Raw genomic sequence first — 18253 nt, 5'->3', positions numbered from 1 at the left:
TGGAACTGGATGGGCTTTAAGGTCCCCTCCAACCCAAACCATTCTGTGCTTTTATGATTAATTCAGGTGATCCACAGAGCTTTCCCTTATTGACCAAATAAGAATCACCATGAGTCAACTGTAAGTTCAACAGGTTTTATGTATGATTACAAGTCTTGCCATTCTTCACACACCACAGTTCATCAAACACATACACCAAAGACAGCTAAAGTAAGAGAATTTCCTGGCTCACCACAGGTGTAGATGACATTAAGATGCTTTCGGATGCCTGGGTAACAAGGATCTCCAAATTCATAGGTGCTGGCATATATGCTGCAGCTTCTTCTCCCGTGACAGCGCTTGATCATGAGTTGGAGAGCAGTGGCCGACTGACACTCTAAAAAGGGAACAAGGATACCTGCTTGTTAATATGTGTCCATTCACATCAGAAATTACTTAGAAATATATAAGATGACATCCATATAAGCTTTCAATGAGTATTTAAAAATCTTTGTGTTTATATGGGAAGGTGTCTTTGACTCTCAAACCCCTCTAATAAACTGTATATTTATGAAAGGAAATTACCAAAAAGAACAATGAAGAATCAGAAACCCCCATACATCCATAGAAAGAAGGCTGCAAATAAAAGAAGGTTTGTTTTCAAAGAAAAAAGGCATAAAAATATTCCTTCTCACCTGGAATTTATTCTGTAAATGTCTGAAAATTATTCTGTAAATGTCTGAAAAGACAGACATCAGTATCTTCACTTCAACAGATTGAGAAACAGAGACATAGAAAGGTAAAAATACTAACAAGAGCATATCAGTGCAGAGCAAGGAAAAAGACTCAAATCTTAGGAATCTCACTCCAGTGTCTTTATCCAGAAACACTACAAGCTTCCCCATAAACTAAGAGATTGTCATAGGAACAGAAAATACGCTAATACTATGGTTAAAATATTCATATGGAATTACTGTAGACTTATTTATCTGTCTGATAACACAGTAACATGATCACAGTAACATGTAAATTCCCTCCTCAAGGGTGTAAGGGAGATGGACATCGTGATCTTGTTCAGAGAAGGCTAAAACTCTGATTTTGTTTCATTGTGTTGTTTTTTTTTCCAGGTTTTGCTTAATTCAAAGAGAAGAAAGAGAGTTTGGGTAGACTTTCTTAGCCTTTGTTATGTCAGGAGAGTTGTCTCAAGTCTCCATCTCTGGTTCCCTTCTGCAGACAGAGGTGATCAGTGCCCCTGTCCGCTCTTAGATAATGTATTTCAAAGAAATCTAACGAGGTTTACTATGAGGTCCAATAATCCTAATGTTACCATCTACCGTCTATAGAAGAAATACACTCTTCAGTGTGTTTATTCCATGTAAACAGAAATGTTTGTCATATCAGGAATTCACAACACGGAAAGCTCTGAAACGAGGTATTTTCCTAAATATTATTTTCTATCAGACATTTTGCGCCTGTTTTCTCAGCCAAGGTGAAAACGATCTGTACAGACAAGCTCTCAACCTTTTAGGTGCTAGACTGCTAGTTTGCTTTCCCTGTCCGGCCAGGGCCAAGGGGAAGCTGACGAGAAGACATTTCTTCAACATGAAGCTGTTGCTAAAAGCGACAGGAAAGCTACAAAGGAATACAAACCCCCTTTGATCACTAATCAGCAGGCAGGGAAAGGGAAAATGAAGCCCAAAATGTACCGAATGCTGGAACCAGCACAACAACAAAAGCCATGAGAGATATGAGAAAGCCACAGAAAACTAAGCCTAGAGAGAAACATGTCTTTTTTGTCAAATCAAAGACAGCATTTTATTTCACAAATGACAAAAAAACAGGGCCCCATGTGAGCATTTTCATACTGAACCACCCAAACTTCCTCAGGGGATTTTTGATCCGATAAATGTTAGAGGTTCCAGTGGAAACATCTGGCATGCAGCAACGCTGCTTTATTGCCTTTTTGTCAAATGTCCAGTTAGAGAGACTCATTAAATCTAAGCACTGCGCAGGATTTCGTGGACGGTGCCTATTCGTTTTACCTGCTATTGTTCTCACACAAAAACACACCACCTCCACGGGAGGGTGGGGAATTACTCATTACTGGTCCTGTAAGAGGCAAGTCGAGTCTTTTGCACACGTCATCACCAGAGATGGTCAGCCTTTGGGAAGCTCCTCTTGTAGGAATGAGCAGAAACAGATTACAGACTCTGCCCTCCGCCTTAACAAGTTGGATTGATTCTTCAGGTGCCAGATCTGATGATTCAGCACCTTGAAAACGCTTCTAGGAGTAGTTTTATCTGCCATATACCCTCACATGAACATCACTAGTTTTCTAGCCATCACTAGTCATATCTAGCTATTGACGACACCCTTCCTCCCATGCATTTCTGAGCAGGCTACGATCTCCATCCATATTGACTTTAGCAGCAGCATCTGCACTAGGAAATCAAACAGGGCTCAAATCCAGACACGCTACTATTGTCCTTGTTAAAGTGCTACCCTGTTCCTTGGAATGATGTTGCCAACTAGCATTATCCCAAGCAGGTGATATAGTCTGCGATATAACAGGGCTAGTCCCAGCCACTGATCTGCAGAAGGCCACCCCAAGTACTTTGGATGGAAAGCAAAGGAACTAGATTATGTGGTAGAGGGTTTAGTTGCACAGACATGAGGTCAGGCAGCCACGGGGCCAGGGCTCAGGCTCTTTCTCAGTGCATTCCACACAGAGCAGCTGATGTGTACGTGGTAGGAGAGCACAATCCTGATGCTACCTTTATCAGGTAGAAGCTGCATTTTATTTTTCTGCAGGAGAAGACAGCCTTTGCCATGATATCCCCTGAAAACAAGATCCCATACTGCCTACAGGCAACTGTGGGACCCTGCTTTGGCCCCTTCAGCAGCCTCACTAGCAATGCAGACATAGCTTGAGTTATAAGACCCTCTTCCACGTAGCTCTAGATACCCAGCATCTTCTACGTAGCTTCATCTGCCAGAGCAAGTCCTAACACTGCAATCACTACCTCTATTTTAACAGTGCCCAGGTCCATCCTACACCGTTTGGCTACGTGTTCATTGGTAAACAAAAACCTCCCCTGGCCCATTCCCCGGCCCTGAGGCAAACTGTGGCGGAACAACCCACAACCGTGCTATTAAACACCCTTCCCCTCCAAAACAGAGTGGTGATACTCAGTGCTTGTCCTATAAACAACCACAAACCATCTCCCAGACTGCCTACAAGAGTGTTAGCTGGGTCAAGGCAACAAACCATGCCATGGACCATGCTACAGTTGAACAGGACAGAAGTCCCATTTCCAGTATCTGTGCCCAGGCCATGTTACTGCTGTTTTATCAGCATACACATAGTCCCAGATACCCATCTTCTTTGGGCACAGACCAGGCCTCCATATTCACAAATATCAGTAGGGAAATCCTCAGCTCTCCAGCTGCCAGGCTGCTCCAGCTCAACCTGCACTACCCAAAATGAGCACAAAAGCAGAAGAGACTCAATATGCCTCAATTAAAGATGGGTATGAAATCCCTTAGCATAGAAAATAAAGCACTGAGATTTTAAAAGCCTCTTTTTCAGTGGACCTTTTGCAGACCTTAATATTATGTAGTGATAGGACCGGGGGGATGGCTTTAAATCGGAGAGGGGCCAGTTTAGACTAGACATTAGGAGGAATTTCTTCAAAATGAGGGAGGTGAGGCATGGGAACAAGTTGCCCAGGGAAGCTGTGGCTGTCCCATCCCTGGAGGGGTTCCAGGCCAGGTTGGATGGGGCTTGGAGCAGCCTGGGCCAGTGGGAGGTGTCCCTGCCCACAGCAGGGGAGTGGAATTAGATTATCTCTAAGATTCCTTCCAACTCAAGACATTCAATGATTACACGAATATTGAAAAAAATATCCAGGAAAAAAGTCACCTGTTGAGACTGCAGCACATAAACCATATGATAATTTAGTTGGAAGCAATATCTGGAGCCTATCCAGTCCAACCTCCAGCTCAAAGCACAGCCAGCTTTGATGTTACATCAGGTTGCTCAGGAATTTGCCCAGGCAGGTTTTAGAAATCTCCACAGATAAATATTCCACAAACTCCTTGGGCACCTGTTCCAGGGCTAACCATGCTCTAGGTAAAGAATTATTTCCTTCTATCTAATCAGGTTTCCATTGCTGCAACTTGTGTTCATTGCTTTTGTTGTTCGTTTTTCAGTGCGTTTCGAAGAACGGTCTTAGCCACCTATTAGGCAGCAGAAAACATCACCAAGTAAGAAAACATAAGAAAGCAAGAGCTTTCTCTTCTTGCGGCTGAACAAACCCAGGTTCCTCATCATTTACCCATACGTTGTGTGTTCCAGTCCCCTGACCAGCTTGGTGGTCCCCAACTGGACTTGCTCCAATTCCTTTTCAATATATCTCTTTATCTAGGAAGCCCCAAACTGGACACTTTGATACTCCTTTTAAGCAGTCATGGAATGCCAAATAGAGTGAATAAACCGTCTCCTTGATGTGCTTGCAATATTCTTACTAATAAAGTCCAGTATCCATTTAGCCACCCTTGCCACAAGATTACACCACTGACTCACGTTCAACCACTTGTCCCCTGAGATGCACTGATCCTTTTCCTGCAGAGCTACTTTCCAGCCCGCTAGTCCCTAGCCCGTGCTGTTGCAGAGGTTTATTCAGGTGCCTAACTTTACACTTGCCTTTGTTGAACTTCACAAGGTTCCATAATGTTTCCCTAGCTCAGAGGTTCCTTGATGTCCCTACTCCCTGCTATGACACCTGCGCCGTCCAATTTGGTACCACCTACAAACTCCACCCAGGTCACTACTGAAGATATTAAGCAGTATTGATGTTTGACTGCTTGTAATCGGCTGCCAGTTTGACTTCTACATAGCATTGCGGAGGTTTCTTGTAGTACTCTATTTCCTTGGCTTTTGTAGCAAACAGCATCGTCCAGGCAAGTCTTTACTGTTGCCACTGACTTCCAAACCCTAATGAGCACCAAAATCTGGTGAATATAGGAGTGGCAGAAAGCCACCTGAGTCACCCACACTATAATATCCATCTAAACTCTACTGACAGCACCAGGCTCCCACACAGGAAATCCAAATGCTCTTCTCATTTTCCCTGCAGGAAGGCCTGAACCATTCTCTTGGAATCAAACATATTCTTCCAGACTTGCAAAAAAGAAATGGACTGTATGGCCAAAATATGACAAAGATTCACTTCAAAGACTTCCTTTTGGCCACAACAGGGAATTTTCCCTGTTCTTTCCTCCAGACAATTTCTAAGCACAAATGCCTTGTCCATTCCCATGAATGCCATGGCAAGCAGCCAGCAGTACTTTGAAGGAAGACTGCCCTACTACTGAAATTAGCTTTGTCTCCGCTCTTGGTTTTTGTTTTTTTTTTATCTGTCAATGTGTTTGTCTTCCACATAATAAATTGAACTGAAAAACGAAAGAGCAGTAATCAAAACCCCCAAATGCGACCATCTCCTTGATACACTTCAAAGGATTTGTGATAAGGAGGTCCTTCACCTGGATGCCGAAATGTCATATTCAAGCATCTGTATTCATTCACTAACTAGGACTGAAGATGGCTATAAAACATCTGAGAGATGGCTGTGATAGATGATGCTACAGCACCCTCATAAATCACAGTCACCATCATGTCATTCAGAGCTCTAAGAGTGACAACATGGTATTTTCTTTAACCCCCATGTCTCAAGAGCATAAAAGCACTCAACATCATTCCTGTTGGCTGTCACAAAGTACAAGGACATAACTGAACTTCCAAATGTAACAAGTCCTTAGGGAGCTGGGCTGAAGTGAGATCTCCAAATATATTGGTGCCTCTTCAGGAGGTGATTCTAGGTCTGAAGTCTTCACCTCCAGGTGCCCATTCCCAGAGAGGCAAGAAAACTGAGGCTCTCTTATCCGTAAATCATGCAAGTAGGTTCACAAAAAGATGCAGGGAAGCCAAACCCAACAACATGGCAGAGCACAGTCGGGCTATGGTCCCCTTCAGCTGTCCATATTCACTTCTTCCAGGTCTGGGAGACGAGATGTGGCACTCTTACTGCACCAGATGGCACGCTTATTCAGGGCAACATCTCCTTTCTTTTATTGCTTGTGTGCTTGCTAAAATCAAACTGCAAATGTTATATGAAATACCATCCTGACATCAGCGACAAACATGTGATCCGATGTGTCAATGATATGGGGAAGGACATTCACAAATGCCAATACCATATCACTAACTCTGAGGTAAGTACTGCTAAGCACAGCCAGGCTCCTGCCAAGAACCTTTTAAAGCCCACAAAGCTCAAATCCCACAGCAGAGCAATAAAAACCATTTTAAGACCTTACAGATGACAGAAAGCCCACTCACACAGGTTGGGCCAGAGTTACCCTCAGCTTTCATTAGTCTTGGATTGCTTCAGTGCCTAAGAGCAAATACGAATCCTGGCTACAGTGAAACTTCCACATGTGAAAGCGTTTAAAGGTATCAGCTGTGCTTTCGGAATATGGTATTTTAAACTAAAGTTTGGGTTTTGGGGAGAGTGGGATCAGCTCGCTTTGTCCTCTTTTCTCCTGGCCCCACTTTCTAGAAGCTGCACAACCCTCCAGGCTTGCTCCTGGTACAAGGTGAATTCCCTTTCGCAGGATCACTCCACGAATGCAGACTGCTGGCCATTTCCTTTCATAACTCTTCGTCTCAGCTCTCAGCAGATAATTCATCTTACCAGTTGCATTTAGTATGACAATACTCCCTGATTTACTGTCTTTATCAGCCCAGCCTCTGACAGGGTAAAAACCCAAATCAGATGGCAACAAAGCCACTCTGGAGGATTTTACCAGCTGCAGCTTGGAGACAGCGTTGGCTTTAAAACCGGAATCAGTCCCAGTGATGTAACGTCCATATCATCAAGCTCACCACAATGAATGGGTTTTAGTCAGCTTAAGGCTGCTTCCCAGCAGGACTATTTCTTTATTACCTCTTCCTGGTGAAAAAAATAAATTGGAGCCAATGCCTATTAATCACATCCTTTACTTTGTTTACTCACTGGTACTTGTTTTTCTCCAGCCAAGGTGACACATCCAAATCTGAAATCCAAGCCATACATTGCTGCTTTTTATTACAAAACCTATTTGGGTTTGAAAGAATGTTTCCAAACAGTTTAATATTTGCATTACAGTAACTCTTAGATGCTCTAAGACTGGGGCCTCTTCCAAGGCAGCAGTCATCACGGATCAATCCACAAACAGACTTAGGCACCTACTTTTGAGGTGGGTGATTAATCCCACAGCGAAGCTGGGCATATGCCAGATGCTCAGGAACATCCGTGCATCTGCTGACCGCGTGATCAGGCTCACCTGCCGCATCCACGCTGAGCCTGCCGAGGCATGTTCCTGCCCAGGGGAGGCAGGATGCTCAGAGTGAGCATGACCACCTCCACCCGAGCAGATGAATAGGTTAACACCCTGCAAGGCTGTTAAGTAGTGGTTTTCCACAGGCTGCCCATGGATCTGGAAAGGCAGCAGGGCATGGAGCATGCCCACGTGCGCTCTTAAAAGAAAAATAGAGCTTGAGAAGAAAATTCCATCCACGTATCAGAGGATGCACTTTTTGAGTCTGTGAATTTAGCAAAAACAAACGGAGCACTCATTCTACTTTTTCAACCCACAAAGTACGAGACCTCGAAGTATCAAAAGGACCAAACAATTGGCTGTAATTAAAGGCTTCAGAAAGAGAATCACTGTCTTAAATACTATTTCCAGCAGTGCATGTGAGGTAAGTGGTTAGGAACTGGATCAGGAGTGGTGATGCCTGATCAAGAGCACTTTGACTCGGTGTAAAGGCACAGGGAGCAGATCTGCATCTGGAATTAAAACAGTACAACCCTAGCTTTCCTTGCTGTGTCTCGAGAGGTAACTGAAAGGAACAAGCTAAGATAAATATTCCCTTGAGGGAAGTCATTTACAAACAAGTGACAGATCTAGGAGGAAACTCCTCCCAAGCAAAGGGCAGGATTGCTCTCCGAAACATGCAGCACTGTTTTTTGCTAAAGAATACAACAGGAAAAGTTACTTGCTGAGAGTTATGAAGCAGGGAGGACAGAATGAAAGATGGAAGATGGGGGAGTCAATTAACTAAGAGGAGAGAAATTTAGTTCCTGCAAGGAAAGCTGACAGATGTCTGAATCAGTGCTATGGTTATCTACTGATCTGCCAAAAGAGAACACAAACTTCAGTGGAATGGCAAAAAGCGCAGAAGTAGAAAGAAAGTCATTCCAACCTTGCAAGTGATGCAGCTGCCTAAATTCCTTCACAATTTACCTAGGAGTGACTCAAAACTGCCTCATTCTGCAGGATAATCTCTATTATAAACAGAAGGGAAGGAAATTCTGCTCTTTCTTTCTCCTTTATTTTAGGGATGGTCCATTAGCTGTGGTTGATACAAAGTTCAGCTCCTTTATAAAGCGACAGCTGTTGGAGGTGACTGAGCCTCTGTTTCAGCGGCTGTATCAGCCAAAATTGGCCATCCTAGCAGCCGATCAAGGATGTCTTCACAGAGTACTGATGAACCAGTCTGCACCACAAGCAGTCTATCAGATCCCAGTCATCTGCAGCTTAGCCTATGCCTATTAAGAATGATGTTCTCTTTAAAAGCCAGTGCAGAGGACAGTTAAAGATGGGCTTTGTCTTTTTTCTCACAAAGAGCCTGAGAAGGTGATTTGTTTATAAGCATAGTGCCATCATATAGTTTCAGATGGGGGCAACAGAAATAGACAGGATTTCTCTTCGTTGCCATGCTATCCCATAAAGGACAAAAAAACGAGTTGGGTTTAGGACCACAGCGAGTGTGGAAGACAAGGAGAAAACCAAACTGCTTAACCCATAAGACCAACTAATGTGAAAACCAACCAATAAAAGACTATCCTTAAATGAGATGCCGAAGCAGATGTGTAAAGAGGAAAGCTCAGGAAGCAGAGACTCACAACAATTCAAAGGCTGTTGGTTTGGAAGCCAGGACAGAAGGGGCCTCAGAAAACCTGCACGGTCAATCTGTTGCAAGCACAAGAAAACTCTCTTCAAGCAGAGAAATAAAAGCAATTAATTTGTCAGAAGAAAAAGAAATAATTTGTTTAAAGTTCTCCTGAGCTGTAAACAGGCTGAGGAGATTTTTTTTCTTGAAAAAGCACTGGGCTGTGCAAGGAGAGTTTGCAGTCAGGACTGGTTGGAAAAGTATCACCAGGGCTTTGGCCCACACGTTAGCTCTGGTTTCCCAGGTCCCCACTCCCAGCTGTGTCACCAGCACTACCTGATGCCATGCAGAACAGTCAAGAGACACTCCAACATCTCATGACTCAAGGAGAGTCTACCTCCCACACAACAGCATCAGTACCAGCACGCTCTTTACTCTTCTGTGAGCTTTTATGTTTGAGGGACTTTCTGTTTGGTTTTTGCTTCGGCAGTGCCGGGTACTTCAGTATCACATCGAGCTGAGTTGCTGCTATAAATTGTCATTATCGTGTTTCACAAATAGCAGGAGGGAACTTTGCGTTGGTGCAGCTGGATTTAGCATCTATGTCTCGCACAAAGCCACTGAAAATGGATGGCTAAAAAAGAAATGTATATCCAAACATGAGAAGGATGTGCCAAGAAGGCCAGCTTTACATTGAGAAGTATGTTTTAATGACAGAGAGAGAAAAATTACTCACCACACACATCATAAAACTTTGGAAACTTCAGCAGTAGACCAGAAAAGAGAAAATTATCTTAAAAGGAACTTATCACTTCCAGAGACTGCAGCTGAAGGATAGACTGCAGGTTTAATTACAAATGCTATAGTTACACTTCGAAACACTTGGTTTATTAACATGAACTCAAATCATCTTATCACCTTTGTATCTGGAACTAGAACTCATATAAACCAGATGAGGCTCCAGTTTTGCAGAGACTGACTCAGAGTGCGTAAATTTGAGGAAATTAATAACATTTTGCAGATTTGGGGTCTAAAGTGAGAATCTGAAGACAGCTTCCAACTTGGCCTCAAAAAGTCTCAGAGAACAGAACTGTTTGCATCTGGCAATGACAATAAATTTTTATTATTTAATTTGCAACAGAGAAGAGTTGATTCTGGGCTGTAAGGTATTCAAGATAAAAAGCAAAGAAGCTAATAGCTTTTGCTTCAGTCAGGAGAAGACAGGGATGGTGCATCCTACATATCTACTGCTCTGAGAAGTCCCTGTGTTCATTTTTCCTTCCTATTCATAACAGCCCAATAAAAGAACTTCCTTAAATACAGGTGCACTTCAACAAGCGCACAGACCTTGACTAAAGCAAGGTTTGAACTTCAGAAGCTGTGGGACTGGTCCATTGTTTTTAAGAGAATATATATAAATATATTGTGTGTGCTGACACAATCTGCAAGTTGCTTCTTGCTCTCAGTTCCTAAGATAAAGCACTGCGTGCTTGCGACTTCACAGGTTTCACTTCACCTTTGTTTCTCAGGCTCGGCATTCACCCTTCATGGTGATTTTGTAATATTCTTGAGTGACATCTGAATTATTTTAAGAGGACCTTTATCAGTTCTGAACAAGTTACACTGGTTTTCATTCAGAGGAACTCCATGGAAATAAGATGAGATGCCATAGATTTACATCTCTTAAGTTCTGCCGTTTTATTATTAGGATTATATTCTGGCTTTGCTTTTAAGTAGTAGTTGGGCAATAGGCATCTTTTATAAGATCTGCTGCTAAAGAAGTTGATGCTCCTGAAGGTGTTACAAATACTCATTTTGCGTCCTCAAGTATCATACCAGTATAATCACAGACCTTGCTAATGCTATTTAAATCACTAATTTCAGAATTTTTATTTACAACCACTGCATGGGGTCAGACTCCACTGTAAACAATGTTTTTAAAACCAAGTTGAACATTGGCTTTGAGAAAGATCCTGCCCACAAGCAAATTTAAATGGATTTTTCTTTAAAGAAAAAAAAAAATAGCAATTGTGTGCATACAAAACCAACTTCGTATAAATTATTTTTTATGACTCTATGGAATCCAACAATAGTTTGAGTTTTCTAGAAACAGCTGCAAAGTAATTTTAATTACCTCCTGGTGTTTTGAGACAAAAAGTGAAACACAAAGTATCTAAAATTGAAAACTTTCTGAAAGCAGGCTTTGTCCCACTTCAATTTAGTGTTCTAAATGGGAATTTCATTTCAATTTAACTTTAATGAAGTATCATATATGTGAATTAAATGGCAACCGATATTTATTTAGCTTTCAAACTTGGATACTTGTGGCCTTTATTACATACAAACAGATTGGCCTCTAAAAACATGTTTTTAATCATCGGCTATACACTTAATAGTTCCTGCACTGAATGCAAATCAAATGCACATCAAGTCGCACCTACAGGCAGGCACGTTCTGGAGCTTGGTGTGCGCATTAGAGAGGAAACACCCAGTCTGATTCCTGAGCACGTCTCCTGCTCGTCCCACGAGCCCATTTTAAAGGCTGTCATCTCCCATACAGTGATAACAGAACATGTCATGAGGGTATTTCAGCCACAAGCACTCAGATCTGAAGGATGGCCGTGCATGGCATTATCTGATAGTACGGATCGCAGTGGATGTCTCACCTCCTTCTGCTGCCTCAGCCCTCTGAGCCTCCCCCATCAGATTACCACTCCTTGTCTTTCCAGCTCCATGGTTTGGAGCCCTTTTATTTTTAAGTATTTCATTTAAGACCAAGATTAGAGCCACAAACTTGTACTGATGGAAACGCAGGATGTAAAATGGTCACTGATGGTGAAGCAGAAGAGAGACAGAAAAGGATGTCTGGAGGGGAAGCAGTGCCTCAAAACCAGATCTTGTGCAGAAACAGAAACGTGTACCATGGAATAAAATGGACTATTTTTACTGCATGTATTTCATATTTGTTCACATGTTAGCTCTGATCACGGGTAAACAAAGTAGAAGGGCCCATTATTTACATGGTGTAATAAGTATTTATATGAATGACTGTGAAGGCTCTGGTTCAAGTTATATTTACACCTGCATTAAGAGGAGGAAATCAAAACACAGTGTGTTGAATCGCCTTCTGTCACTGCGTTAAACTCAAAAATGCCAGGGAATAAGCACCTAAAGCACAGGCTTCTTTGCTGAACTCATTTCTCTGCTCTTTCATTATCAGATCTGATGAGTTAAAACACCACTGACCATATGAGTTCCCTCAGGGCTTCATAAACATATCCATTTCCCCCTACAAAAGCAGAGGAGAGAACTAATACTTCGACGATGAGGACTTTTCACTTCTCAGCAGACTACTTGGCTTAACCCACACACCATGACCCAAAGCTGGGCTTCGGAGCCAGATCCCACAACCTTAACTGGCTCTGAAATCAAGCCCAGATTCATTGTACCCAGATGAGAAGTGAATTGCTTTGTATAGGTGACAGAGAGAAAGGGTCCTTGAGAAGGAGACCTGGATCCTGATGTTAGAGGTCAGCTGGACATTCCCTCTCATTCCCTGTGGTTCAGGAGGGCAGCTCCTATAAAAATGTACCTGTGAAGGCATCAGATGCGCTAAATACGATCAAAGGTATTACTCCACTAAATGATAAGTAGGGTAATGGTTTTACTTTCGAGTTCTTCCTCCTGAGGCTCCTAATTAGACTATTACCTCACACTCAGATACAAGTAGGAAAAGGCCATTTTTTAAACTGGTTTCTCTTGGTATAAACAAGTCGCTTGGAGCCGCAGGCAGAGGCAGCTGTAAACAGCACGATAATGGGGCAAAGGGCTCACTGGGCTGAGGGTTATTAATGGTTTGTTGCTTGCAAATAACCCTTTCCCCAGAGACCTCCCTATGTTCTGCCTATTGTCTCTGCACATGCTGGCAGCAAAGTGGAGGCTTTATTAAGAGAGTTACAAATAAGGTCAAATTCCTTTAGGGGCTTTTCAGAGTTCCCAAGGCATTCAAGCCCAAGGGTCCAGCTGTTTGCAGGGGTTTCCCATTACGGTCAGAGATACAAGTTTCAGCATGTTCCAGTTAAAAAAGGATCTTAGCAGATTTTGTCTTTAACAGGACAGTGATAGGATGGAGTCGTTCACAATAACTTTCCCTTCACAGATGCTAAGCACATTCATATTGACGTTAGGCAGAAAGAAAAGGTGAATCTGGCATGGCATGGTGTGCGAAGTCTGAACTGGGGATCTTACATCACCCAGGAGAACTGCAAGGGGTTGAGTTATGCAGGTATTAAAAGGCTGCAGTCTCACCATACCTCAGATCCCTCCACCTGAGCACCTAACATACCTTGTGTCTCTACAGAACCTAAGAATCACACCATTAATGGACTTCACCTCCTCAACACTCCTGCAGAGTTCAAGGTCTTGCTCTTCAATGCAGAAACACTACAAATTAAATTATTTGTTCCCTTACATTATGGAAGAGACAGAAATATATACAAAGCTCTGTTAGGTCACCCCTTCTCCCCATCTTAGATCTCAGTTCTTTAAAAGCCTCATCTGTAGAAGCTGTAGATTTCTAAATTCAATCCAAATGTGCTTGTTCACAGAAAAAAAAATGGAATAAAATTTTCTGAACTGTTTTTCATTAGAGGAGAAAAGATACTTTTCCCCACCTGTGGGGCAAGTATGAGTTCTTCACTCATCAACTAACTCACGCTGCCTGGATAAAAATAATCACTGCAAGCTTGTCCAGAACCTACTTCCCAGGGAAAGGCCCTTCGCCAAGGCTCAGACTTGACACAAATCATCAGTCCCATGAAATTCAAACAGAATAAATCTTCCATGTGCAGAACATAGCTGAGTTCTGCCTTACGGGAACTGGATGCTGCCACGAAGTCTGAGTCATACAGTCATTTTTGTAAGATCAGATCATTGCGAATGTCTGGGATCAAAGGCTGTCATGGAGCAGCCCTCCTCGTGTCACAGGGCAGTGGAAACGTGCAGGGAAATGTTCTCTAGCTAGAGAAATCTTTGATTTATAAGCCATGATGTTTTCACCTGCTCCTGAAGGAACAGAGATGCCTGCTGGGCTCGGCAAGCCTGTGGCAGGAGCACGGTTTCTGGAGCAGGTTGGAAGACTCCGTGCATGGCTACCACGATTGCTAGTGGCAGCTGGGAGCACAAACTCCTCACTTCAGGGCTGTACATGTACGCAGGACTATTATAGCATATAACACGCTGTGGGGCAGCACAGTGTAAGTGTGCTTTTCGCTGACTTGGGTTGCAGATGTGGCTCCTGTGGGCCAAGAGAGGAGCAATGACTACAGCCACAACTCACCGCTGCTTTCCTGCATCGCTAGAGCTCTGTCCCATTGGGTCAGCTCACACAAAACAGATGAAGGGAAGATTGGGCAAGCCCACAATAAGCAGAGACTGCCTGTAGCCCTGGCAGCATCATGCCGAGAGGATCAGGGAGCTGTTGTTGAGGAGACCTAGCAGACCTGGACAAACGCTCTCAAATTTAGCTGAGTTTTGAGGGATGGAGCACGGCAAGTTGAAAGGCCACCTGTTCACTCATATTTATTTAGTTAAGCTCACTTACACCCACACTACAATGAGGATTTCAGCATGCAGGGGAACATCAGCATCAATAGCTACCACGTCTGTCTTTCATCTTACAAACACAGTGCCCCAAAGCCTGGGACAACTTGGGGAACGCATTGCTCCATGGTGAGAGCCTCACTTCTCAGCCCCAGCTCCGCAGGGCTTGCAACCACCCACCATAGCAGAGACACTTTCCACCCTCCCTTTGCTGGTATGCAGACAGGACGCAAGTACCTACCCACGCAGTACCAGGCTGACTTAACAGATACCCGAGACAACAGCAACTACAAACATTCAGATATTTGTTCCTGTCCAAAAACTCCGCCACTCTGAGCATCAGTTAACAGATTAAAACCTCGCACTGGATTTCAGTGTAAAATTACCTCAACATTCCCACCACTAGTTTGGCACTAGGCAGTCTCATGCTGAGCTTGCTCTTGTAACCAGTTTCATTTGAGAGCTGACACGGGAGGTAGGTCCTGCCTCATCCCAGCAGCAGACTGGATACTGTACTCTAGGATTTGATACCGTCTTTCCTTCATCAAACATCCCAGTTTGTAGAGATCACAAGGCCAATTTGAAAACAACAAGGCATACTATGGATAGTACGATACTTGCAGACCCGCTGTCACATTTCACTGCTTGTTCTTGTAGCTGCAGTGTTGCTCTCCCAGCTCCACTGCCTCCCACCCTGTCTCCTAGTGCCACAAATCCTGCTCTCAGCCAGTACAAGATTCAGGACTCTGCATTTGGGCAACGGAGAGTAAAAATTTGTGCTTTGTGGCTTCACAGAGTTTTGCTTCACGTTGACATTCACGAGCAGGCGCTGGTGCTAGTTACCCGTACGTGCCTGTTTCTGCTCTCTCAGCAAGGATAAAGGAGAGACATGCTCACGTATATGCTAGAAACCCATCGAGTTTCGCTGGCTTGGCAAGTTATCACCCAGCAGCCCAACCGCCACAACACCAGCGCGCACACTCTTAGCCCATCCCAAACACCACATGAAAGAGGTGTAGGCTAAGCTGTTACACATATCTCTTTCAACCTCTGTTCCCTGGCACCTGAGGGATAACAGGATCACATAGAGGGACAGATGTCACTTTAGGAGATGGGAAGTAACCTGTTAAAAGGCTGTGACTCTCCTGCCATGCGGGATAGGAGACCCTGAACTACTCAGCTGTGCTGCAAGTGCTCAGATTTTCACAGACACTAAGGCACTCACCATGCTGCACAAATGACCTGACTGGCCTGATTCCACCTGTGGTTTCCTACTAACACTCACCATCTGCATATCGTATTTCCAAGCAGTCACTTCACATGCTTCCATTTGAACAGCATTTAACTCCTTAAGGGCACTGGATCAGCAGCTGTGAAGCCAAAGATCCTCAGATACAGCTGAACAGATACCAGCACAGGCAATAGCAGCAGCTCAAGCATCCCTTTCAGCCCCCTCTGAAGCCTTTGCCCCCTCTAGAGGCAATTCCTTTGGGAAACCAGTTAATTCCCTCTCACCTCTGCAAGAAGGGTGATTTATTGATCTTTAATACATGAATGTAAGAAACTATGATAGCCTGAGAGTACAGAAGTTACCTGAAGGTACTGTAAGTCAACCAGAACACGATGCAGCTTAACAACTTGCGTTTGGATTTTCACTCGTCGTTTTAACTTCAGTAAAAGTGTGATTTCAAGGCTTGACTTGGCCACAAGTGGTCCACGACATCCACTAATAATATGCTCCTCCATATTCTAGATAAAGGTTCGGTGTGGGAACCACCAGGAGGATAGAAAATCAAACAAGAAACTCAAGCATATCATCTGACGCATCTGCTAAGAGGTTGTTCCTTGGTAACTTGGTTAGGGTATCTAGTTGAACCTCAGTTTGGCGCTCGTGACAAAGCTCACCACTGGTTAACAACATACCACACCGTGGCAGGTCACGTGCCAGTCCTACTTTTCATAATCGGGATGTGTCCCAGCACGACCGTAATGACAGTAACTGAAATCACCCTGCCCAGATCAGTGCGCCGTCAAACCCTTCCCCTGCTTACCAATCATGGGCATCCCTAGGGTTTGGTATGGGCACTCCAGGCTGCCTCCTGGTGTCCTTCCAAAGACAGCAGAGTAAACGGCAATCACCATGTTCTTCTTACAGCTTAGCCTCAGCTTGTCATCTTCACAGGCTACTTTACTCTTGTACTCATCTGGAACGAAACAAATACTTAATTACTCAGCTGATCCAGAAGCGGGCACTCAGCATGAAGGGAGCTCTCTCACCTCCCCATGGTGTGAGCTTGTCAGAGGCAGCAGCGATTCGGGGCTTACACCCAGAGGTGCACATCAGCTGCCAGTGAATCCCAGCCTTACAAACTCATTTGCTAGAGTAGCAGTGTTCACTCGCATTAGGCATTCACTCTGTGACATTATCAGCACATCTAATAAATGTATTTTAACCTAGCACGTGCGTGTTTCAGTAAACAGCCAACAGCTTAATTTTGCAGACAAGTAAGGGAGGTGTGGCAACTGGTGGCAACTGATTGCACGTGGTATTAATAGAAGCCCATAGCAGGAGAAGGTAAAGGCCCATCTTTAGGCATGTTTCTCACCCACAGACCAGCCCTTCATGTGTGAAGCATTCATGCCACCTCACAGCAGCTCAAACACAATCGTGCTCAATGGCTCTTTTCACAGAAGCTCTCCCATGGCATATTCAATAGGAGCTACACTACATTTGTTGATGATGGAAGCTGCTCTTGCCGGTTGCAAATACAGATGTGCAAAGCTGCTCCCCAAATCATTCTTGAAATGATCAATCCAAGAATGCAAAATACACTCCTGGTTCTGTAAGGCTGATGCACACAAAACAGTTGCTCAGGTTACATCCGTCAAGGAGACTGGGCAATTATTTCATCAGAAATCACACGTCATTCCCTTCTCTTTGCTATTATTTTTTGTATTATGGGAACCCCTAGAGGTCCCAACCTAGAACAGGTCCTCTCCATGTATGTCTGCCAACACACCACAGAGGACAAACATTGTTTTGAGTCCTTATACCAAGACAACTACAAGTGTGAAAGATAAAGACCAAGAAAACCGAAGCGGAATACCTATGGTCACCCCAGCTGACTCAGGGCACGGCCTCAACCTGCCCAGCCTGTGTAAAGTGACCTTCCACTTGATTGTGTTATTTGCCATTAGAAATGTAGCTGCAACAACATCCAAACTGCTTAATGGGAGGAGTCCCTGACCCATCGTAACCTCCCAAGCATGATCAATCATTTCATCTGAAGTGCTTTGAGTTGTACCGGGTCAATATTGTACCACAGAGCATACCAACAACCAAACGGCGTGGATAATGATCAGCCAGCGCCTGGGGCTGCCCCTGGCCCTGTATCATTTACTGGCATAGGTATGACTTTTGCCTCTCCCTGTTTGGTTCTCTATGCCTGATATCACACACACGTATATATGTGCATACGTGAGAACTTATGCAAAGTCCATATGTCTCAAACTACTCAGTAATTGAGAACACTAAGAATTACGTTACCATTTAATATAACACTTAAGTCTTTACACCATGGCAGCCAGCACTTAATGTGACATTTTTGACTGTATTGTAACCATAGGTTGAAGAATTTTTCTTGATTGGAGATGGAGAGGAATTTTCCTCCAAAGTTG

The 18253-nt window shown here is 43.8% G+C and overlaps 1 protein-coding gene across 4 annotated transcripts in view; it reads right to left on the bottom strand.

Moving 5' to 3' along the window:
- Positions 1-18253, bottom strand: part of EVA1A (eva-1 homolog A, regulator of programmed cell death) — a 208062-nt gene that overhangs the window by 106807 nt on the left and 83002 nt on the right. For 3 of the 4 annotated variants that reach the window (XM_009560443.2, XM_054063340.1, XM_054063341.1), the window contains exons 4-5: positions 16627-16779; positions 233-376 (exon numbers count right to left, since the gene is read on the bottom strand). In XM_009560443.2, the coding sequence (XP_009558738.2) occupies positions 233-376; positions 16627-16779 (297 nt within the window). The remainder of the gene's footprint in view (positions 1-232; positions 377-16626; positions 16780-18253) is intronic. The other variant, XM_054063342.1, reaches the window with a different exon arrangement.

The sequence above is a fragment of the Cuculus canorus genome, chromosome 3 (assembly GCF_017976375.1).
Source record: "Cuculus canorus isolate bCucCan1 chromosome 3, bCucCan1.pri, whole genome shotgun sequence".
NCBI classification, from domain to species: domain Eukaryota; kingdom Metazoa; phylum Chordata; class Aves; order Cuculiformes; family Cuculidae; genus Cuculus; species Cuculus canorus.
The sequence above is the reverse complement of the archived record's forward strand: the minus strand, read 5'-3'. Positions and strand labels throughout refer to the sequence as shown.